This window comes from Sorex fumeus, unplaced genomic scaffold (assembly GCF_029834395.1).
Source record: "Sorex fumeus unplaced genomic scaffold, SorFum_2.1 ptg000007l, whole genome shotgun sequence".
Lineage (NCBI taxonomy): Eukaryota > Metazoa > Chordata > Mammalia > Eulipotyphla > Soricidae > Sorex > Sorex fumeus.
The window spans coordinates 21,377,182-21,402,036 of NW_026606064.1; the positions used below are offsets into that span (position 1 = coordinate 21,377,182).

General features: G+C 52.3%; 1 protein-coding gene across 1 annotated transcript in view; it reads left to right on the top strand.

The window, feature by feature from the left end:
- ABTB2 (ankyrin repeat and BTB domain containing 2) overlaps positions 1-24,855 on the top strand; it is a 194,354-nt gene that overhangs the window by 119,138 nt on the left and 50,361 nt on the right. The window contains exon 2 of the mRNA XM_056137219.1: positions 23,096-23,242. Coding sequence (XP_055993194.1) covers positions 23,096-23,242 — 147 coding nt within the window. The remainder of the gene's footprint in view (positions 1-23,095; positions 23,243-24,855) is intronic.

The window sequence follows — 24,855 nt, forward strand, 5'->3', positions numbered from 1 at the left end:
CAGATTCTTTCTTTTTTTTTTTCATTTTTTTTTATAATTTTTATTTGTGAGACATTATGAGGTGCAGTTGTATACTTACAGATTTTGTGCTTGGGTTTCAGTTATACAATGATCGAGTACCCATCCCTCCACCAGTGCCCATTTCCCACCACCACGGATCCCACTATTCCTCCCACCCCCCCATCCCCCCCATCCCACCCTGCCTCTGTGGCAGGGCATTCCCCTTTGTTCTCTCTCTCCTTTTGGGCGTCGTGGTTTGCAAAAGAGGCATTGAGTGGCAATCACGTTCGGTCTATAGTCTACTTTCATTATGCTTCTCCCATCCTGGGGGGATCCTCCCAACGCCCTTTATTTGGTGCTCCGTTCTCTGTCTGAGCTGCCAGATTCTTGCTGTGATGTGGGGAGATGGGCCGGGGGGGTGGGGGCCTGGTTTGTGTGACAGCTGTGGTGCTCCCAGCTCCCTAAGAAGCTTCTTGCCGTGCACACAGAGATATACCTTTCTACCTTAGCAGTCAGTTCCTGGAAAAGGCCCGTCCTGCCGGCTGTTTGGGTAGTAGTTCTTGGTTGGCAGAAAGCCCAGGCTGGATGGGGGGAGGAAGGAAGGAGGCCAGGGAGTGAATTCTTGCTTGATTGAGCCTTGGGGTAAACTGCTTTATTTGCTCCTGAAAGCTCTGTAGGTGGGAGCCAAGTCCTGGGAAGGCTGCGAACCCCCCGCCCCACACTGAGCCCTCCTCACTCTTACTCCAGTCCCGGGCTAGGTGTATTCTTCCCTCTGGATTTATTGAGCAGCTGGATCGAGCCCTGCCCTGAGCACCAGGCTTTAGGGAAGAAGGAACATGGGGGATACACAGACCCTCCTCAGCCCTGCCCTCAGGAAACCAGCAGAGAAAACCAATGCCACGTGATGGCAACAGGAAGTGATGAATCACGAGATCAACCCAAGGAGAGAGAGTATAGCACAGCTCAGGCCAACCCACTCCTCCTCGGCTTCAATGTTTATAAAGTGTGAGGGGAGAGGGGGCAAAAGGGGGTGTCCATACCTCCCCTTATAGATAGTTAGTTATAAGACTTAATGGGGTGGTGTGGGCTGGAGCAGTAGCACAGCAGGTAGGGTGTTTGTCTTGCACATGGCCAACCCAGGTTCGATTCCCAGCATCCCATATGGTTCCCCCAAGCACCGCCAGGAGTAATTCTTGAGTGCATGAGCCAGGAGTAACCCCTGTGCATCGCGGGATGTGATGCAAAAAGAAAAAAAAAATGGGGTGGATGTGTGAAGTGCTTGACCTCGGTGGAGTGCTGGATGACTATTTGTACACATGCATGGGTGACTATGAATGAAGAGCATATCTCCGTTCATTTAGCAGATATTTACGTAGTGCCCACTCATTCCAGGCACTGTTCTGGATGCTCAGAATAGAGCAGTGAGTGAGGCAGAGAAGCCCTGCCTCCCACAGATGACACAGCGTTCCGGGAAGACAGTGATAAAGTGGGAGGCATAGAAGATGCCCTGGTGATCAGAGAGAAATGATGCAGGAGGGCGGGAAGCAGGCAGAGGCGGTCAGGGAAGTCCCGCTGGCAAAGTGCCCGAGGAAGGAGGGAGCCGGCTCTCCTGGGGGCGGGATTGGGGTGGGGGGAAGGCCGTTCAGGAAGGGGAAAGCAAGGTCCAAGGCACATGGCAACAGTACGCACCGGGTACATTTGGAAATAGCAAGTGTGTGTGTGTGTGTGTGTGTGTGTGTGTGTGTGTGTGTGTGTGTGTCTGTGTCTGTGTGTGGCCATTTCCAGGCACAGCTTCCTTAGTTTGAGGAGGACCTGGCATTGCTGAGCTGGGCACAGGGCAGCAGGGAGAGCCTCTAGTTGCTTGCTTGCATGAAGCCAGGTGTGCTGAGTCTTAGGGAAGAGGCGCGGACCTCCAGCGGGAAGACAGGTGGTCTCCGCTGTGTCTCCCACCCTCACTGTCCTTCTCCATTGTAAAGATCGTGGGTGGACACCCCAGACACCGTCGCTCCCCTCCACTCATTCCTCTTGAGGGAAGCCAAAGTGTCCAGGCCAAACATCCTCTGTCCAAGCAGAAACCCCGGCAGGCTGGATGTGGCATGCTCTAGGGAGCGGGGTGGGCGTGTGCCCAGGATTTTACTCCTGGGACTGGGAGCTTTGTGTCCTCCGGGGTCCCTTGAAGCCTGCCTCATACTCATTTCAGTTCTTCCCACTGTGGCAGTTGCAGCTGAGAGAAGGGGCTGGAGAGCCAATGACCTAAAAGGTGTCCTGTCTTGGCTGCTTCTTGAGGGGCTGAGGCCCACCTGAATGAGGCTCGTTGGGATTTCCAGAAAGATCACTTAGGAAGCGACATTGCCTCTTTTTTTCGAAAGAGCTGTTCTCATCACCCTAATGATTCTCAGTAATCTGCAAAGGAATTTAGAGATTACTGGAAAGTGATTTGAAATCTGAATATCCAAACTGGCAATTATCCTGAAGGCAGAGTTCTAGTAATCATGATGAAAGCTGCCGATATTTCAAGTTTACGCTGGTCTCCAGGAACCCAGCAAATCTTCATAACCTCCTGCAAGAGGGGAAGCTTAGAGTCTGTTTTACAGATGGGAAGCACACACAAACACAGGAACACATGCAAAAACATGGCTTTACACACACACACACACACACACACACACACACACACGTAGTATGCCTAGGATGACTCAGAAGTCTGATCTGTCCTGAGAGCCCCTGCTCTTGGTTGCAGCTTCCAAAGATATCTCTGAGCAGCTGGTTTCTCTCATCCAATTTAAATGATTTTATGTCTTATGTTTACTGTCCACTTTCTCATAAACTTGAGAATCAAAGATTATAGCTGCCAGAACATCTCCATGGAACCAAGAGGGGCCAAATCCCAGAGGAGTCCAGCTGGCGCACGGGGGGGTGGGGGTGGAGAGGGGGGCGGTGGCTGGCAGAAGCTGACCGCAGCGGCCAGGACATGGAAGGTGCCCCTGCATCCAGGAGGACACGGGCGGCTTTGTGAACACCTCCAGCTCCCTGCCCCAGACCTCATGTGCCCACATCTCCATCACTTGTTCCTCTCCTGAGATCTCAGGCCTCCAGGCCTCCAAAGGAGTAAATCATGAAATTAGGGGGAAGAAAGGGATCAAAAAAGAATAGGGTCCTCTCTGCTTCTTTCTAATCTCCTCCTGAAGATGGGGGAGGGGCTCTCTTACAAGCAGACACCCTCTCAGGGGGTCTGGATGGTCCCCCATACAGGATCTTCCAAACCCCATAATCAGTTCTTTGAACCCCATCTGTTTCACCAGCCCAAATCAGGTGTCCCCCTCCCTCCCATTTGCTCATTCTTTTACTCAACTAATATGTGTTATTTTCTCTGTGCCATTTTTTTTTCTTTTTGGATCACACTCAGCGAAGTTCAGGGGTTACTCCTGACTTTGCACTCAGGAATCACTACTGGCAGTGCTCAGGGGACCATATGAGATACTGGGAATCGAATCCGGGTCGGCCGCGTGCAAAGCAAACGCCCTACCCGCTGTGCTATTGCTCCAGCCCCTGTGCCAAATAATTTTAGTAGACAATAGTGACATAAAGATAACACTTTGAGGGCCTGGGACATGATTCAGTAGGTGTTTGCCTTGCATGCGCCTTCCTGGGTTCATGCATCTTCTATGGTCCCTGAGTACAGAGCCAGAACTGATCCCTGAGTACAGAATCAGGAGTAAGCGCTGAACAAGGTCAGGTATAGCCCAAAACAAACGAAAAAAGAAAAATTTCCCTGTGCATACCCGTGCCCCCCCCCCACACACACACACAAATTTTCAATTGAGTTCAACATTCTGATGGCAAAGCAGATTAATGGCCATTATAAAGAGAAAGCACACAATGTATAAAGACATCAAGGAAGCAGTGAACGAACTTGGGAAGACTGAGGAAGGCAGGAGTGACTTTCTAGATCGTCTTGAAGAAAGGGTGGGAGTTTACAAGAAAACAAAGATTCCAAGAAACAAACCCAGGTCAAAGTTTGGAGGTGTTGCAGAGCTTGGCAGGCTTGGGGAAAATGAAAGGGAAATGACACCCAAGTGAAAGGAGCATGTTAGCTGTGTGATACATAGGCCAGCTGCACCACGGAAATGATGGAAAACTCAGGACAACTTTCCTATTTCTTCCGTTTGTTTGTGTTTTGGTGAGACCAATACAAAACCCCAAAACTCTTCCAGCTAGTTCTTTTTTTTTTTCTTTTTCTCGTTCACCCTCCTTACTTGTGTGTGAGACCCTGGGTCCAATTTCCAGTGCAGAAAATAAAACCTCATGCTTTCTGCAGATGGCAGTTTTCCCAAGAAGAAATCAGTAAGGCTGGATCATAGTTCTCTCAGAGGATGAGAAAGTATCCGGCAGACGATTTCTTCCTATGTGCTGCCAAACCCACTTACATCCCTGGCCCCGATGTGCTCCCACAAGCACCGCCAGGATTAGCCCCTGAACACCACCGGGCGTGACCCAAAATGAAAATCAAAACAAACCAAGCTACATTAAACACACAATAAAACAAATAAAATTTTAAAGTACTCTTAATGGAACCCTGTTTCCTGCCCTACATGGAAAATCCGAGAAGACAAAGCACAACTTCACTGAACTTGACCCGAAGAGCAGAAGAAGGAGACGATTTCCATATTTTCTCAGCTATTTCAAAATGCACTTTCACAAATTTCAGAAGAAGAGACCATTCCGAATGACCTCTTCTATCAAGGGAAATAGCTCGCTCTGTTCGGATTCTGTCCTTTCCCTTCCTGCTATGTTCTGGTGTCTATCTCTTTTTCCGCTCCTCCCTCCCTCTTTCTCCAGTAAGCATCTCTGGGGACTCGGCAGCTTCTTCCTGAACCTCTTCTGTCTCTTCGTCGAGGAGCTGAGCGCCGCCGTTCTCACGGGCAGCTCTGCTGTCTGGCAGGATTGCATAAGGCAGTATGGTGGCACGCTTCTACCTGACTTGCTGTTACCCGGGTCCCAAGGATTGTTCACTTAGCTCACGGCTGACTTCCTGGAGCTAATTAGTGCCGTCAGTGGACCCAGCAGCCTCGGTCAGGAGCAGCTTGGCAAAGAGGCCAATTAGTGATGGATTGCTCGTAGCTGCTTCCTGGGGGTGCTGCCAGTGGCTTGCAGTCACCGTTGTCTTGTGGCCAGCACAACTGTGATCCCCACCCCAAGGGGTCCAGAGGACTCAGATAGAAAAACCCTCTTCAGAAGAGACAGGGAGCCCTTGATCAGTTCCCTCTGATAGTCCTCCTGTGGGGCCGATTGAACCAAGGCTTAAGTCATTACGTGCTTGGAACGTGGCTCTTTGTGCTGACAGATCAAGCATCCTTCTCACCTCCGATAACAAAGAGCGTCTTTCACATGCCCAGCTTTGGCCTTTACGTGCATTTGACCTTTAAATTCTCATCCTAGCCACCAACACGAAGAAACCAGCTATTGTACAAATGAGGCAACTGAGATCTCCGTGTCAAATACCTTCCCTGGTGTTGTAGTCCAATTGCTCCTTGATAACATTCTCCCCCCCTCCTAGCACCCCAAGGGTGGTGACCCCAAAATAGCTATTGGGCAGCATAATGTGTTCTTGGCCGGCTCAGACAAGCCCTGTCACTGGAATCTGTTGGGGAGAATGGGGCATTACCAGACACACTGCACAGCTAGGCTGATAAATGAGCTGCTGCCTTTTGGGCCAGAGGGATAGAACAAGGGGCAGGTAAGGCCCTTACTCGCCTTGCACATGGAAAACCCCATCTCGATGTCCAGCACCACGTATGATCCCCTGAGCACTGTTAAGAGTAAGCCCTGAGCACAGAGAAAGGAGTAAGCCCTGAGTACTGATGAGTGTAGTAACCTCCACCCACCCCTCCACCCCTCAAAAATCCACCTAACTAAATAAACAGCTGTCTGTGTAAATGTTTCAGGGGAACAGAAAGGGCTCTCTGACCCTCACCCCCTACCCTGGCAGTGCTCTCTGAGGCTGGCAGGAGAGGGTGGCATTGCCCTGTAACCTGGGCAGGGAGCCCCCGGCTGAGGGAGGAGCCTGGCTTTTTCTTTATCAGGTGAATCTGAGCATGGCTGCCGGCCTCACATCAGGAGAGGCTGACCCCTCGCTGGCACTGCAGGGGTTCCCATGAGGCTGGCCCCAGGAGGCACCAGAGAGAGCACTTGTGGCTCTCCTCACCGTGAGGGACCCCGCCCTAGTGCCTCCCTTTCTTCCTCACCCCAGGTAGACCTAGTCGGTCTTGTTATCAGTGAAAGTGGCCCGGAAGTCTCCCTGATGGGGAAGTCTCAGGGAATTCACCGTGTTCCAACATTTGGGTACCGTGTCTGTTCTGGGGTGGGGAGAACTCTGCAGTTCCCAAGACCAGCTGTGGCCCTTCCTGCGTGGGACATCCCTTTCCTGCTGACTCACGGAGCCAGCGCCCCACTGGCCCTCCCACCAGAGGTGCACAGATAGCTGCTCCACCCATTTCTCTCCGGAAGCTCCTTTGCCTGACACATTCTGCTATGCCCAGAGCGGAGCACCCTCCCCAGCAGGGCAGAGCCTGGGGAGGGGGAAATCGCTCGCCTGGTAGAAAGCCAAGACACATGGGCGGGGCACACCTGCAGTCCTCACTCAGCTCTGCTTCATCTGCTGTGGAGCTGGCAGTTTTGCTAGGCACCCGGATGCACGCCTCCCAGGTACACCCCTCCCAGGAACACGCCTCTCAGGTACACACTCTCAGGAACACACTTCTCAGGTACATGGCTCTCAGGAACACGCCTCTCAAGTACATGCCTCTCAGGAACATGTCTCTCAGGAACACGCTTCTCAGGTACATGCCTCTCAAGAACATGCCTCCCAGGTACTCATGTACACACCTCTCAGGCATACACCTCTCAGGTACACCCCTTCCAGGAACATGCCTCTCAGGTACACAACTCTCAGACATACAACTCTCAGGTACATGCCTCTCAGGAACATGCATCTCAAGTAACACTCCTCTCAGGGAGACCCCTTTTAGGTACATGCCTCTCCAGTCCATACATGCCACTCAGGTATCTGCCTCTCAGGTACATGCCTTGCATGAGGTCCACCCTGGTTCTAGCCCCCTGGTTCTAACCGCGTGTCATCCCCGAGCACTTCCAGGAGTAAGTTCTGAGCACCACCAGTTGTGACTCAAGCCCTTCCACACACACACTCCCTGCCACACACACACAAACCAGCCTTTTTTTTTTTCTTTTTGGGTCACACCCAGCGATGAATCAGGGGTTACTTCTGGCTCTGCACTCGGGAATTACTCCTGGCAGTGCTTGGGGGACCATATGGGATTCAGGGGATTGAACCTGAGTTGACCTTGTGCAAAGCAAACACCCTACCCACTGTACTATCATTCCAGCCCAAACCAGCCACTTTTGACATGTAAATTCTTAGGTCAGAATCCCTGTCATCGAACAATGGACAGTGTGAGTCCCTCTGCGTGTTCTTGGGCAAGTAGCTTAACCTCTCCATGCATATCTGTTCTTATGGTAAAATGCAAGTGCCATTCTGGGGTCCTTGGGGCACTTGGTTTTGACCTCAGCTCCTCATCCTTGTCCTCCTGACCTGCAGTGGCTCCCTGAGGAGGCGGGTCTGTGACGTGGGTCGGGGGTCTCGGTCTTTCTTTCTGTTTCTGCAGGAGAATCCTTCCATCCCACCGCCCCCTCCCCCACCATCCAAGAAATGTCACCTGGAGAGGAGGGCAGAGTGACAGCCCCCCCTTCCAGGCCATTTCCCATGTTTATTTGAAGAAATCAAAGCCAGGCAGGCAGCGGCTTCTTCTAAAACATGCCTTTCGGGAGAGCGTTGGGCTTCTTTGCTCAGCGCTCATGTGGAGCCCATGTATTTATTTTTCAAACACGCTTTCTTCCTTCACTCTCTCCCCTGCTTCCCTCCTTTTCTCTCTTTCTCTCCCTCCTGCTCTTCCCTGGTAAGGGAAAGGAGCCGGAGAGTCCGGAGCCAAGAGCCAGGAGTGGGTCTCTGCAGCGGGCAGCTCAGCATGCAGTCCAGCCTCACCCCGTGACCAGCCCTCCCACCCTGCACCTTTGCTCCCTCCCAGACCCCCACTGAAGCCCAGCTTTTGTTTGTTTGTGTGTGTGTGTGTGTGTGTGTGTGTGTGTGTGTGTCTGTGTGTGGTTTTTTGCTTGGGAGTTATGTCTATCTCAGCGCCCAGGGGGCACTCTGGCGGGGCAGGGCGACCCTCAATGTAGGGGATCAAACCCAGGCCTCCGAAGACTGGGCATGCGCTCAGTCCACTGGGTCATCTCTGCAGCCCAGGGGCCCCCTCGTTTGGATCGCGTCCAGGGCTGGGAGGGAGCCCGTGGAGGCCAGCCTGCCACGCTCTGTCCTTCCATTCCCTCTCATGCCTGGGCCTGAGCAGTGGCGCCCGCGGGCCCCTGCCCTCCCGCACAGCCGGGCAGACTTGTCTGGGCACTGCAAGGAGACCGGCATGCCGGGATTTCCCCCTCCCGGCTCGGAATGGCATCTGAAGCCGGAGCCATGCTTACAGTTTGCTTTCATATTGTAGAGCATCTCATTTTGACGGGGGCTCAAGTTTGAAATAGTCTGTTTCTCGGGCTGTGGGTTTTTCCTTCTTATTACGTATCTAGCATGTTCTTGGAACTGCGAAGGCGATGGGGGATTTGGGGGGGAGGAATAGACTGTCTACTCACCCTGAGCTGGCCAGCCAGGAAAAGCATTATTAGGGGCTGGAGCGATAGCACAGAGGGTAGGGCGTTTTGCCTTGCACATGGCCAACCCGACTTCGATTCCCAGCATCCCATATGGTCCCCTGAGCACCGCCAGGAGTAATTCCTGAGTGCAGAGCCAGGAGTAACTCGTGTGCATCGCTGGTTGTGACCCAAAAAGAAAAAAAAAAAAAGAAAAAGAAAAAGCATTATCAGGCTCCCAGCAACTCCTGTCTGCAGCGGGAGAACCGGGAGGGGAGCAAGCTGACAGTGTTGGGGTTCAATGAGAGGGACAAGGCCACCATGTCTGTGTGAGGTGCTCACTTACGCCCCACACAGCTCAAATGACATATTTGAGTTGTCTTCCTGGATCCTTCCTCCTGCTCCCTGAGTGGGCATTTTTTCCCCACTCTTTCTGCTAGGCGGTCGCGGTCCCTTCTCCAGGACTGGAGGTCTAACTGCGCTCTGGTTAGAGGCGGTGACAAGACACTGGGTGGCAAGAGAGAGGGTAGACTACGTCGGAGCGATCGGACAGGGCTTGAAGCACTTGCTTGGTATGTGGCATCACATGATGCCCCGAGCATCACTGGCCCCATGACCCCAAGCAACACTGTATCCCCAGGCGCTCAGATTGACCACAAATTACTAAGAGGGACCTCCTGCATCCCACTTGGGGACATCTCCCCCCACCTCAAAGAAAACAACTGGACCAGCCTGGGGGAGTCTCGCTGAGGCTGGAGTGTCGCAGAATGCAGAAGGAGGAGCCCCTTAGCTTGGGAAGTAGAATGCACACAGCAGAACTCCACAGGGGCCTGAGTCTGCGCCCCCAGACTGAGAAAGATGGGGCACAGGCCCAGGAGGAAACTGTGCTGGAGGTGGGGGGCACCCCTCAGGGGAGGGAACCCAGGAAGTGGAAGACAGACTTGCCCCATCTAAACAGTTGCTAGAAGCTGGAGCTCCCCTGAGCTCTGTTGGGAGAACCGAGTTTATGGTCAACGGGATTGTTTATGGCTGCAAATAGCCAGGGCTGGTGTTGTGTGGGAGTGTCCAGCACCCAAGCCTGGGTCAGAGGTATTGGGGAGCGAAACAGGGAATTCCAATAGACGGGAGATGTCCCAGTTTCTTTAGGGGGTGATGGGTGGGAGAGGTGGGGTGTGTGTGTGTGTGTGTGTGTGTGTGTGTGTGTGTGTGTGTGTGTGTGTAACTCTGGACACAAAAGTGGCCCTCAGAAACCAGGTCTTGGAGGCAAATAGATTTCAAGTCTCTCTCTTTCACCATTTGTGAGTGACAGTGGTGATTTGGGTGGGTGGGCGTGTGGAACACGGGGAGCTCTCTGGCGATGTTGCTGCAGCTTGTGATTCGGGGCATGCTGACTGGTCACTGACTGGGGAAAAGAGAAAGGGGATGGAAACAGCCTCCCCCAGGCTTCGCCCGGGGCAAGAGCTACATAGCAGGAACAGTGGAGCTGCATGCTGTGCTTGTGTGTGTGTGTGCATGGGGGTGGGCGGCGGTGGGCACCCAGGCGGGAGAAACCCCCATGGAAAGTCAAGATGAAGCTGAAGGAAGAATGAAGGGCTGCGTTGTATTAGCAGCAGCCTCTGCTGGGGGTAGTAAACGAAGTCGGAGCACTTCCAATAGAGAAGGGAGACAAGCCAAGTGTGGGGGGACCGCAGGAGGGGGTGAACCTTCCTGCCCCTATTCCCAGGGCTGTGCTGGCTGTCCTGGGCACTGCTGGAACCCGCTCTGCCTTGCAGCTTGGGGAACGGGCTTCGACTCAGAACGGTGGATTCACTCTTCCCACCATGCCGTTCACACGCCAGCCTCGTAAACTCCCTCTCTGCTGGTCCTCCCGACGTTTATGGCCCCACGGGGAGCCGGCTTTTTAATGAGCCTAATTTGAGACCGTAAGTAGGAGTTTGTAAAACAAACAGAGAAGCTCGGGCCACCGCCCAGAATTGCAGCTTGCGCCTGCGGAGTCCAGAGACAGTCCTGCCCATGGGGGCCTAGGGACCACAATGGAAGGAGATGTTCCCTGAGGGAACCCCCACCACCTCCCCTGAAGAATCTGCACACAGGCTTCAGTCCTTAGCCCCCCCACTCCTCCCCGTTCTCATAGCCAGAGAGCCTCCCATTCTGGGTGCGACTCAGTCCAGGCTCAAGGGTAGGGTCTGGAGGTGCCCGGCGTACCCCAACACCTGCCCCAGAGGTCTATGCCAGCCAGAGTGTGATCCAAAGATGCCTTGGGAAGTGTCATCCCCCCAATCTCTCGTGCCACTGTGGCGAGACCTGGTTTCATGTCAAGAATCGTAGGTGGGTGTGAGCGGTCCTGGGGTAGCCACCTCCAAGTCCCTCTCAGGGGCCCCACAAGGAGGCATCTCACCTGCAGGTAGAGGTGGAGGCTTCCATTGCTAGGTTGCTGGGGTCTGCTGTGACTTGCAGTGGCAGGGGGAGTTCTGTCTACTCTAGAATCATAGTAGGGGGTCCACGCTGATGCCATGGAAAGTGATGAGGGGAGGGCTGGGGAGAGCATAGCCAGCTTATCACTTGCCTTGCACATGGCTGACCCAGGTTTGATCCCCGGCACCCCAAGTGGACCCCAGACCCCCCCCCCCCACAAGTGATCCCTGAGTGCAGAGCCAGGTGCTCCACATCGTGGGGTGTGGCCCCAAAATAAAAACTGAAAAGAAAGAGGTGAAGAGAAATGAGACCAGGGAAGGTTGCTAAGTGGGAAAGGCCACACCCGTAGGTGGAGAGGGCCTTGCTGGTTTATTCACTGAGTTGGGGTCGGGTTGGGTTTCAGGGGCCATATCCGGTGGGGCTGCAGAGACCGTGTAGTGCTGGGGTTGGACCCTGGGATTCCCACATACATCATCATGCATCCATGCATCCTAGCCCTTTGTGACATGTCTCCAGGGATCACATCCAGGTTTCACACAAGGCAAGGTGTGCACTATGCCATGCAGTCACCGCCCCGGCTCAGCCGTGTTTAAAACCGAAAGTAGAGATGCAGTCTCCAAAACTTCAAGGAAGCACACGCCAAGCCTAAAAGGCTGTTACACTACGTCAGAGGTCATTATCTCGGGAGGGTAAAACGGTGGTGGATGTCACCTCCCTCTTTCTGCTGATGTGCAGTTCTGTAAGTTAGCACGGAGAGTGGAGCTCTAGCCAGCAGCCGCAGGGAGGGGGCAGGGCAGAAGACTGCCCTGTGGAGGATGCTTCTAACCCCAAGGTCTGAGCTCAGGGAGGATATTGCTATCCCAAGCTCTCAGGGAAGGTGCCAGAACCACTCCATCCTCAGCAGAATCTGAGGGACAATTTCATAGCCAGACAGAATTGACAGAAAGTTTTGAGTGGTCATTCTCAGACCCTGCGGAGACACAGGGATTGCAAAGTCAGGAGTGACCCCTGAGCATCACCAGGTATGGCTCCAAAACTTAAATAAATAAATAGCATTCTCCCGTGCAGAATTTTAACTGTCTTTCAGGTCAGATAATCTCCATTCTGGGCTTTTTATGAGTCATTAGATTGTAGGTAGTTGTTTTATTGTTGGTGGTGTTATTTTTAATATATTTACTTGCTTTCTTATACAAACATTTAATCGATAACTAATCTTCCACCAGATGAGTAACTGTGTGTTCACGAGAAACAATCTGTTGCTCTCTTCACCATATCACATTGTCCTGGCATCCCTTAGCCCTGAGTTTCCCTTAACACTCACCTTGTGTGTGTGCACACATGCGTGTACATGCTGAAGACTAAGCCCAGGATCTCACGCAAGCAAGACACGTGCTGGACCCCTGAGCCATATCCCCAGTGCCCAGAGACCGTCTCTGTTTGCTACCCCAGTAAATCATATCTACTGGAAGACGTTCAGAAAACAGTGGTTTGAAATATTTGCTTGACCCTTGCCCAGCGAGAAACACTCTTGGTGGTCATATATGTCAGTTTTGGACAAGCTTGTAATCTAGGGTGTTAACTTTATCAACTACTCCTGGTCTGTCTCCAGCCTCAAGTTCTGTGAGTGTGAGTGTGTGTGTGTGTGTGTGTGTGTGTGTGTGTGTGTGTGTGATAACTTATGGATATGTGTAAGCAAATGTGTGAATGTATATGTGGTTGTGTGTATATGAGTGTTTGTATGAATGAGTATGTGAATGTGTGAGTGTGTGCATGTGTGTGAGTTATATGTCAGAGAGAGAGAGATGCACTGCCTTTCTACCACAGTGGCTGTCTTGAGCTCCAGGTGGGCTTGTCGCCCAGCCCAGGCTCAGGGGCAGCATGTCAGTCACCAAAACCGTGGTAGGGTAGAATTTCTCTTCCCTTCACATCCTTCACGTGTGAGATTTCTGCTCCACACAGCCAGTATTGGTGACTATTGCTGTTTTTCTCTAGAGTTCACCTTTAGGTTTAATTTCCTGAAATAGATCTGCTTGGCGTCTCTGGCTTTGTTTTACTCTCCTGCAAAAAGGGGAAGTGGCAGTGAACAGATGCATCTGATTAGATCCCCACCCCCACCCTCCCCCACCCCCTTAATATTAAGCCTCAATGCAGGCGTTCTGACACTTTGTCCTTTCTCAGGCAAAGGACTTACTCTCTGGGCCTGTGACAAAAGCAATGGGGACCTCAATGAAGCAAACAGCCAAAAAACTAGGGAGGGAGGTAGCAATCTTTTTTTTTTCCTTTTTGGGTCATACCTGGCGATGCTCAGGGGTTACTCCTGGCTCTTCACTCAGGAATCACTCCTGGTGATGCTTGGGGGACCATATGGGATGCTGGGAATCAAACCCAGGCCGGCCGCGTACAAGGCAAATGCCCTACCTGCTGTGCTATTGGTCCAGCCCCAGAGGAGGCAACAATCTTGATGGACAATCTGGGTCCTTAGGCTCTTGGTGTTTGATAGTGGATCCCCTTTACCCTCTGAAATCTTTGCCTTGCTTGGATTCTTGATAGTTAGGTTGACCAGACCTGAAGACTTGGTCATAGATCAGAGACATCAGAGGGGAAAGAGGCAACCCCAAGGCTGGATCCCCAACCAGGGCCTCCCTCAGCAGGCCCAGGACCATCAGGAACCCCAAAGAGAGGTGAACGCCTGCCCAGCGCTCAGGGTATTGCTTTTCACTGGTTTTTCGTGGAATGGTAGTGTTGGCAATGAGCATGTTGTCCTTTAACAGACTGTGGAATGGGGGGTGTTGGCAATAAGAGTGTTGTCCTTTGACAACCTTTGATTTTTTTTTTCTTTTTGGGTCACACCCGGTGGTGCTCAGGGGTTACTCCTGGCTCTGCCCTCAGGAATTACTCCTGACAGTGCTCGGGGGACCATATGGGATGCTGGGAATCGAACCTGGATCGGCCACGTGCAAGGCAAATGCCCTACCCGCTGGACTGTAGCTCTAGTCCCATGGCAGCCTTAGATTGGTCCCTGGGCTGTGGGTCTGCGGTCACCGACATGCCTCTGATCTTACCGTGGCAGGCTCAGCTCTTGGTTCCCCAGCCTGACTTCACCCAAGACCGCCTTTGGCCCAGTTCTGATAACTTCGCCAGTGGGAGCCAGTCACTAGAGCCTAGGCAAAGTCTAGTTGTGTTTGCTTTTTGTTTCCTGACCTTGAAAAAGAAGAGGAAGGGGGACCGTGCTGTGAATGGGCCTGGGCAGTGGGGAAGGTGGTGTCCTGTCCCGGGGTTCGCGTGTGGAGAGATAGTGTGAGTGGCAGGGAGGAGCGGGTCACTCATCACATGGACCCAGGCCAGGCAGGGGAGCCCATGCCTGCCCCCTTCTGGCTTTGTGAGAAGAGCCAGCCAACGCACGCAGCATACATGGCTCATCTAAACCTTGGGTTCTTCATTGGTAAGTGGAGCCAGTCCTGGGACTAGCTCTTACCTAACACTGCTAGCCCCAGGTAGTGTCTTCAGGTGGGTTCAAATATTGGTTCATCCCTTGAACCGGAAAGATACTACAGTGTGTAGGGCGTTTGCCTTGCATACAGCTGACCTGGATTCGATCCCTAGCATCCCGTATGATCCCCCAAGCAGTTCCAGGAGCAATCCCTGAGCACAGACTCAGGAGTAAGCCCAGAGCATCATCAGGTGTGACCCAAAAACAAACAAACAAAAATATTGGTTCCTCTCATTCCCATCCCACTACTCAGGAGGTGGTCATCATTCATTACTCTGCCTGATATTTTTGTGCTTGTTTGGGGGGCCACATGTGGCTGTACTTAGCCTCTGACTCCTAGGGGTGTTTGGGGGACCAGGTGAGATACCAGGGATCAACCCCTGGTCAGCCATGTGAATGACAAGTACCCTGCCCTCTGTACTTTTATTTTGCTTTTTATTTTATGTTATTTATACTGAGGTGTCTCTTTATTCATTATTAAGCCTGGGTTATGCCTATTTCCTAGTTCAGTACACATTCCACTCTTCCCCCTCCTCGTCTCCCAAAATTTTGTCCTTGCACGAGTGACTGACAACTCGTCCCTCAGGCCGATTTGTCTTTACTCTCTTCCTTTCCACCTTTTCTGCTTCATCTTCACGGGTCTCAGCACCTACTCCTCAACCTCTGTCCAGTTTGAATGTCAGGAGAAATGGCCACCAACGAGATCTTCTTAGATTCGACTCTCCTGAGGCCCCCTGTGGGTCCCCTCTGAGATTTAAACGTTCCTGCTTCAACGTTTCAGCACTCTCAATATGACTAATAAATATCCACACAACAACTGGGCATTTTCACATACTACATCTAAAATTCCAGATTAGAGAATGGAAACACTTTAAAAAAGAAAATAAAATAAGGTCTGTATGATGTGGGTGATTTGGAAACCATTCAGTGGGGCAATATAATTTTTATTTTGAGAATCGTATGGATTGAACCCCACCCAAGCTTCTAGCTCCTAAGAAAACTGGCACAAAGCCCTCTGCCAAGTTTCCTCGCAGGGCAGTAAAAATAAAGCCCTGGGTTTGATTTTAAAGAGACAGAGCACGGGCAGTGGGCTCTGCTGTTCTTCACAAGCAACTTTCCCCTCCTCAGACGTGAGAGGGTGGGCTGCCTCGACTGCACCCTGACAGGGAAGCGGGCCCACTTAGCCACAGTGACTCTCCAAAGAACATTTACAAGTGTGGTGAGAGTGCTGGGAATAGGTCCTTGAGCTAGAGAGACAGTGAAGGTACCATCTTGAAAGCTTTTTGATGACTGATCAGAAAAAGAGGACTATAACCCCACCCATTTTAAATTTTTTTTTTTATTTTGTAAGTTAGTTCACAATATTTGATCACATTTAATATTCAAACACCAATCCCACCATCAGTACATCTTCCCACCACCAAATTCAGGATGTTTCCATCCCAAGCCCCAAGCCCTGTCCCAAAACACAACCGAAAGAATATATTTTGTGTCATCTGTTATGAAGAACTGCTGAACATGCTTACAAAAAAGTGTCCATATAGGAAACAGTGTGAAGATTGTTCTATGTTGGCAGAAGCCATTAAGACATTCTATAGGCTCTCACTAACATGTTGTTAAAGTTTGGGTGATGGGAACTTTGATATATATATATATATCTGAAAAAATATATAAGCATATATATATATATATTTCCCTCTATGATTTGTTGCCTGCTGTCTGAATCCCATCAAATATGGTGTGGTAATTATGGACAATGGGTAGAGAGTGTCTTATGATGTGTCGCAGCCGCATGGTCCAGGAATATGTTCACTCATATGTGAGGCTCGGCCTGAGCGTGTGGGAAGCAGCCTGGAGCATAGCAGCGGTTGGGTTGTGGAGGTCGGCCTCCAGGGCTGGGTCCCTTGGGGCAGAGAAAGAAAAGGACTGTGGCCTGGTTACAGATTGACTCTTGCTGTCTCCTGCATGGGGGTGCCTTCTCTGGACACTGCCGGAGAATCTCCGGGGTATGGAACGGTGATGCTGCTCCAAGCCCAAGGCCCTGGAGACAGGGATCAGGCAAGTGGCAGAACTATTCCAGGGGCCGGAAAGATAGCACAGCACATGGGCCTTGTAAGCAGCCGACCCGGGTTCAATCCCTAGCATCCCGTATGGTCCTCCTAGCACCACCAGGAGTAATTCCTGAGCACAGAGCCAGAAGTAATTAGATGCAACCCAAAAACCAAAAGAGCCTTTCTTGTGGAAAGAAGTTTAACTTTCTTCAGGAGAGTAGTGTGGACAGGGGCTCCCAGAAGAGCGCAGAGCCAGAGTAACTTGGACACATTTGGGGTGGCGGGGACAGGGGTAAGATGAGGGGAGGGGGGCCAAAGGGCTGCTACAGTGCCCCCGTGAGGGAAGGGGATAGCCTGAGCTGGAACATCATTGCAGTGCCAGTTTGGAGATTTAATTTTAATTTTTTTTTTTCAATTTTGGGGCCACATCTGGCGATGCTCAGAATTGCAGCTGGTGCTCAGGAGACCAAATGGCACACTGGGTATGGAACCCGGGTCACCCATATGTAAGGCAGGCACCCTTGCTTATGTACGATGGCTCTGGCCGCACGTTTAGAGATATTTAACTGGTCACATCAGCAGGGCTTGGAAGTGGGGGAAAAGGGAGAGTTGATAAGATGACCCAGAGGTCTCGTTGGACAACTGGGTGGACGGACGGACATGGCACTGGACTCAGAGAGGAGATGGTGGAGGAAGAGGCCCGGCAGCAGTTTTGGGGAATGAGATAATGAGTTCCGAGATTCAAGGGTTGGGTGAGCAGACTGAGAAAAATTGAGTGACGGAAGACTAGACTCCTGCCTAGAGCTTGAGAAACGGGCAGACGTCACATGGTTCAAACACATTCAAGCACACGCAGCCAACACACGGCTTCCACCGAAATGCTGATTTCACAGCCCGGGAAACCAAGTCCCGCTTCACACTCCATCTCCAGTTCCCAGGAACATATGGGGGTTTTCTTCGTAACTTTTACAGAGTTTAAGGGGGACTGACTCAGGTCATCATTAACTACATAAGGAATTAAGGGAGACATTTCAGCGGGTTTTCTTTTCCATACTTGCAGAAAGAAACCATTTTCTTTTTCCCCTACCTCAGGATTTTACTAAATGGCAAGGGAGGGGAGGAGTTGGGAGTCAGCCTCCTTTCCTTTCTTTGCAAATCTTTTTTCCAGGAGGATTTTGCCCTATGCCAGATCCCAAAGCTGGGAATTTGTGTGGAGAAAAGGTGTCAAGACAGTAAAAGGCTAATATTCCCCCATCTCCACTGACAAATGCTGAGGAACAGGCTGAAGTGAGAGAGGGGGTTTTCAGACAGACTCAGAGGGGCAGGTTTGGAAGTGCAGCTGTGGAACTGCAGCCTGGCAGGATGGGAGGGAAGGAGAGAGAACTTCCATCTGTGAACCTTCGGAGGAGGGCCGGCCAGGGACCCGCTGCCCCCAGGAGGTGCCCGGAAACCCAAGGAAAGAAAGGGTCATGCTATTTTCTGGGTCAAGCTATTTCCTCTGATCAAATCCCAGATCCAAACAGAATGGAACACCTTCCCTTGCACATCTCCTAGTGCTGCTGAAATAAAGGACATAGTTAGGTCGTTTTCAACAGCTGGAAAATAAAGAGTTTGGAATGCTGGGCGGAGGATGAGGTTCACTGGTAACCAGTCTGCTCTGCGAGGAAGCCCTGGGTTCAGTCCTGAAAGAGAGACAGGGAGAGAAGAGTTAGAGGGATTGAAATTCTTTTGGGCGGGGGCGGGGGAGTGGAGGAGAGGGCAGCGATGGTATAGTGGGTAAGGTGTTTGACCCAGGTTCTATCTCCTGGACCCCATATGATCCCCCAGGCACCTCCAGGAGTAATTCCTGAGTGAAGAGCCAGGAGTAACCCCTGTGCATCACCAGGTGTGATCCAAAAAGCTGTTTCGTTTGGGTGCTACATCCAGCAGTGCTCAGGACTTACTACTCCAGGCTCTGGACTCAGGGATCACTCCTGGCAGCCTGGGAGGACCAGGGATGTTGTGGGTTGAACCTGGGTCAGTCAGATGCAAGGCAAACACCCTACCCGCGGTACTATCACTCCTTGAGAGATTAGAACTCTATGCCAAGGGGAGATAGCTCATTGTTATGTTCTGCATACAGGAGCTCCAGATTGAATCCCCAGTGCTGCTGGGTGTGCCCCTACCCCTACCCCCACCCCCCCCCCCACACACACACACATGCACAAAAACAAGGGAAAAATAGAAGCAACTTAACCGCCTTAGGGTAGGGGAATGGATAAATAAAGCATGGTTTATTCTCTTCCTTTTGTTTTGGAGCCATACCAGGTGATATTCAGGGTTTATTCCTGGCTCTGCACTCAAGGATTACTCTTGGCTCAGGACTGAACCCAGGAGACCATATGGGGTGCCGGGGATTGAACCAGAGTGGGTTATATGCAAGGCAAGTGTCCTACCCACTGTACTATCTGTACCTAACATGGTTTATCCTTAAAGTGGATTGTTAGCTAACACAGCAGTTAAAAGTGAGTTGTAACTCTATTTATCCACCTAAATGAACAGAAGAAAGTTGCAAGACTAAAAATAAAAGGAAATGAAATAAATTTCTAGCTCCAGTACAGTTACGTACCCCCCTTAGTAATAACCTTGGGCAAGTTGCTTAACTCTGGGGGAAGAGTCTTGGTTTTCTCTTCTGCAAGATGGGTGTGACTAGTTCCTCATGAACCTTTGGGGAGGGTAGAGGTGACCTTGTGCGTAAGTACCTCATGCAGGGTCACCCTTAATAAAAGCCACTGTGATTATCATTGATCATGATTGCCCAACCCCCGCCCCAGACACACACACCCTGTCCTCCAAGAAGAATAAATGACTCCCTGTAAAAAAAAAGTCTCATAAAGGCCAAAGGGCCTCTGGAAAAGCTGTAATGCTATCAATCACTGCTATTAACAATAGGCTTGTAATTACTTTTGGCACAGAATTAAGTGAAGGCCCTATTGGGTGGCTGAGGCCCCAGGATTGAGCACTGTTAACCACGGCGCTGCCAGGAACTCATTCTAAACCCCTCGACATAATTCCAGCTGGGAATCCTTGGACAGATCAGCTGCGTTTCCCACCCCCTGGTCCCTAGCACCTTCAATTTGATCACATAACCCCAGGGTTGTTGCTTCATGGAGAAGAATAGGGGAAAGGCCTGCCTTGCTGCCTTGAGACACCCCTACCCCCACCCCTTCCCACCCCACTGGGCTGTCTGTGGGCTTCGGAGCAGTGGGCAGTTGTGGAGGCCAGGCAGGAGGCTTTTCTCTGCTGGCCGTGTTTTCTTGGCTCACAGCCAACTGGGTCCCACTGTGTTGGACGCTCAGCTGTCAGGGAGAGTTTCTGCTTTGGGGATCGGGGTGGTTCTCTCCTTAGGAGGAAAGGGGGGGGGGCTGGTTGCCCTCCTCCACCTCCCCTAGGAGCAGAGCTTTGAGGAAGTGCTTTGATGAGGTCCTCTGCCCAGTGTCAGCTCCGGATGTAATGGGACGGGCCGTGCCACCCGGGGAGGGAAGGGAGGTTGGGTTCAGGGGAAGGGCAGGGCTGACCATTAGCTGAACCTACTGAGGCCATGATCTGGGCAGCAGGACGAACTGGGGCTGAGTGTACACAGAGGCTGCGGGGTCCCTGGCACTGGTTTCGAAGTCAGGCCAGTCTGGCGAGCCTAGACAGCGAGCCCCTGGATCTGGGTCGGGGGTCGGGGGGAGAGCCTGACCCACACGCATTGCCCTCCTAACTGTCGCTGAGATCTTCTCCCCTTTTATGCCTGGGGAAGTGCTTGCTTGGGCATCCACCCCAGCCGTTCTCGGGGGCCATGTCACCCTGCTTTGGCATTCCTGGGTTTTTATCTTGTTTCTTGCTTTGGGACCACCCCTGGAAAGTGCTTTGGGTTTATTCCTGGCTCTGTGCTGAGAGGTGACTCCTGAGAGAGTGTGTGGAGCTGGGGTTAGAACAGGCCAGGCTGCGTGTAATGCAAGTGCTTTATCCCTTGTTCTCTCTCTCTCTCTCTCTCTCTCTCTCTCTCTCTCTCTCTCTCTCTCTCTCTCTCGTCCCACTTAGTTAAGTTTCTTAAATCCCCTGTACTGGTTTCCCCACTGGTTGTTTTTGTTTGTTTGGTCTTTCGTTTCTTTGTTTGTTTGGGTGGGGGTTGGCTTTCTGGGTCACTCCTGGTGATGCTCAGGGATTACTCCTGGCTCTGCATTCAGGAATTACTCCTGGCAGTGCTCGGGGGACATACAGGATGCCGGGGATTGAACCCGGGCCAGCTGCTTGCAAGGCAAACCCCCTACCCGCTGTGCTATTGCTCCAGCCCCTCCCCAGAGTCTCAAATGGAGTCAGTGGTGCCCATAGCACTGACTGTTGCGGGGACAGTGTAGGTCTGACCCCACTTCTCAGCACACTGTGAGAATGACAGCAACAGCGTTCCAGAGAGCATTCCAGATTCCTCACCACTGCAAGCATCAACATCCACCAGCTCCATCTGGTTCACGACTCCACACCAAGGGGGGCACTTTTGTTATCTTTCCTGGGTGCATGAGGAAACAGAGGCACAGAAATGAGAAGTCACGTCCCCGTGCCTCTGTCCAGTTCCTCGTCCAGGACAGGGAATTCTGTACCTGGGGGCCACATCCCAGGGGGCTTTCCCATTATCTCCAGGAGTTTATGTTTACCCAAAGGGGATAGATTAAATTCCTGTGGATATTTTTCTCCGGGGGAAAATAATAATAATAACAAAATGAAGGGAGAAGCTTGAACAAAAACACCATTGAGTGGGAGTTTTGTTCAATTAACCTAAGTGGACATCTGGGTGTCTGTGGGACCTGAAACTCTTAAGGAACCACATAACAAAGTTGAAGGAGGTAGGGTGCCTGCCCTGCATGGTCCCCAGCACCCCATATGGTCCCTTGAGCCCTGCCAGAAGAAATCCCTGACCAGAGAGCCAGTAGTCAGCCCTGAGCACAGCGAGGTTAAAAATAAATAAATCAGCGGACGTCGTTTGAGCCCGTCTGCTTTTTTGCCTTTCTGGTGCTTTCTAGGAAGCCACACAGAGCGTGGGAGAAATGTGCCGGCTGCCCCTCCAGGCTGGGATCTGACAGGCCCGCTCGGCCGCGGTCTGCGCGCTAATGAGAAACACCAATTGTGCTGGGCCCACGCCCGGCACCCCTCTCTCGGAGCTTGCTCCCATCCTCCTCTGGAAGGAGCAGCATGGGCCTTGGAGAGGACTGGGACAGAGCTGTCCTTTAAATAGCGAGCAGGAACCGACGTTCGTGTCCCCCCAAGAAGCTCCCCAGAGACAACCCCAGTCTCCCTGTGATACCCGAACACGCATCCCGAGTGTAGCGTGGCCCCTGGGTGAACACGGTGCTGTCAGTATTCTCTCTGTGGAGAAGGGAAGAGGGGTGGAGAGAGAATACAGGGGTAAGAGAGCCCACCCTCCTTCAATCCCTGCCCCATGCGGTTCCCCCAGCAACTCCGGGTACAGCCCCCCCCCCGCCCCCCACACACACTCTCCAGCACCACTGGGGTGAATCAGCATGAGCGGAGCAATGCTGCACCCTTGGGGCCTTGCCTTGAACTGCCAGCCAGGTGACAGCCACCCCTGCCCCACCCCCACGCCCCCCACACACCCCCAAGAACATAAACCCAGAGGGGAAGGATGAAGTGAATCCTTGTATGACCCTGACTGTATCATCTGCTTCCTGTTTTGTCTCCACTTGCCCAAAAATCACACTGTTGTGCCAGAGAGACAGGACTGGGGTGCAGGCACTTGCTTTGGACACAGCTGATTCCAGTTTGATCCCTGAATACTGCCAGGAGTGACCCCTGAACACAAAGTCAGCAGTGACCCCTGAACACAAAGTCAGGAGTGATCCCTGAGCACAGAGCCTGGAGTAACCCCTGAACACTGCCAGGAGTGACCCCTGAACACAAAGTCAGGAGTGACCCCTGAACACAAAGTCAGGAGTGACCCCTGAACACAAAGTCAGCAGTGACCCCTGAACACAAAGTCAGGAGTGACCCCTGAACACAAAGTCAGCAGTGACCCCTGAACACAAAGTCAGGAGTGATCCCTGAGCACAGAGCCTGGAGTAACCCCTGAACACTGCCAGGAGTGACCCCTGAACACAAAGCCAGGAATGATCCCTGAGCACAGAGCCAAGAGTGACCCCTGAACACTGCCAGAAGTGACCCCTGACCGCACAGCCAGGAGTGATTCCTTTAACACACAGGTGTGGCCCAAAAAGCAAAACAATACATTTTTAAAAAGCCTCCGGGCCAGGTGAGCCCCTCTGCATTTTTGGACTCGAAGTCAGCTGCCCTCGGGAGCCCTGAGACCTACCCAGGGCACGGGGCAGGACTGAGCACTGAAGCTTGGTGTCCTTCTTGGGGTGACCTGTTGGCTTTGCTTCCCCCACAGGCGTTCTCTCCCTCCCCGCCTACTTCAGCCCCTACAACGGAGGGTCCCTGGGCCACGACGAGAGGGCCGATGCGTATGCCCAGCTGGAGCTGCGGACCCTGGAGCAGTCTCTCCTGGCCACCTGCGTGGGCAGCATCTCGGAGCTGAGTAAGTGTGGCACCGCGGACCCACCTCTGGGCTCCTTGCCTGCTGGCCCTGGCAGCCTGGAAGTCAGAGTGTCCTGGGTAGGGGTGGCAAACCAAAGGGGACAGACCCCAGCATGGGCGGTTGGGGGGACATGGGGACTCTCTGCTCACAAATCACGATTTCCGGTTTCTCTTAAGAAGAGAAAAAAAATCTGAGCATCCATGATATTGCACCCCATTCCCATGTGGCAGCCACTGGGGGTGCTCAGCGGCATTAAGTGGGCAGCACAGTCCCGGTCCCCCAAGAGCTGGCCTCTCCTTCATGACCTCCTACCTGACCATTCCAGTGAGTCTGAATTCACCACTCAGAGCCCACATTCTGGGGCCACAACGATAGGATAGCAGGTAGAGCTTTTTGCCTCTCACACAGCTGATCTGGGTTCCATCCCCGACATCCCATATGGTCCCCTGAGCCACCACCAAGAGTAATTCCAGGGTGCAGAGCCAGGAGTAAACCCTGGGCATCACCAGGTGTGGCCCCCAAACAAACAAAAAATAAAGAAGCTATATTCCTTCCTGGGCTGGAGTGATAGCACAGTGGGTAGGGGGGTTGCCTTGCACGCCGCTGACCCGGGTTCAATTCCTCCGCCCTCGGAGAGCCCGGCAAGCTGCTGAGAGTATTCCGCCCGCATGTCAAAGCCTGGCAAGCTACCCATGACATATTCGATATGCCAAAAACAGTAACAACAAGTCTCACAATGGAGACGTTACTGGTGCCCACTCGAGCAAATTGATGAACAACAGGAGGACAGTGCTATAGTGCTACATTCCTTTTTAAGTGCTTCCTCGGGACAGAAAAAGGAAAATAAAATCAGCCTCTATGAATGCTTGTGGGGAGAGTGGGGTCACCTCAGCCCTGAAGTAGCCCTGGGTCCTCTCCCAGGACCCCAGAGCTCTATATAACACACTAGAAACACACTAGGAAATCCCTTGGCTGGATCAGAGGGTCCCAGACTTACTTGTCTAACTGCCCCCTCCTGGAAGGGGGGGCGAGGAATCACTCAGTGCCCCTGGAAATCTTCCTTCTTTAAGTGAATAAACAGCATCCCCTAAATTGTGCCCCAGGCTAATATGGGGGGGCATTTTTCCAGTGCCCTTTGGGGGGCAATTTCACCACCTGGGGAACTGACACCGGGTTAGGTCGTTCCATTGACTGCTGTTTCTGAAGAACAGGTAGGGGCAACAGGCCCCTGTGGCTCCTCAATGCCCCCCACCCCGCACCCAGCCCCTTGTGAGTCCCTGTTCTCTGAGACGTGAAGCTACACTATCTCCCACCTGAGCTCGCCCTCGGGAGCAGGGGCCAGTGAGGCACAGAGGGGTGTCACACTCATAGTGTGGAAACAGCAGAGCGTCCCTCTCCCCACCTATCCCATTAGTCATTTTTCTCTTAAGTTTCCCACCCCTGGACAGAGGATGGCAAACCCTTGGTGTTTCTTTAGGATACCACTTCTGCTCTTCCTTCAGCCTCCCAGGGACAGGGAATAAAAGTGGCTGGTCGCAAAATAACCAAGGATGGAGCTCGTGGGAGAGAGAGTTTGGTTTCACAAGTCTGAGACCCTAGGCCCATCCCCCACA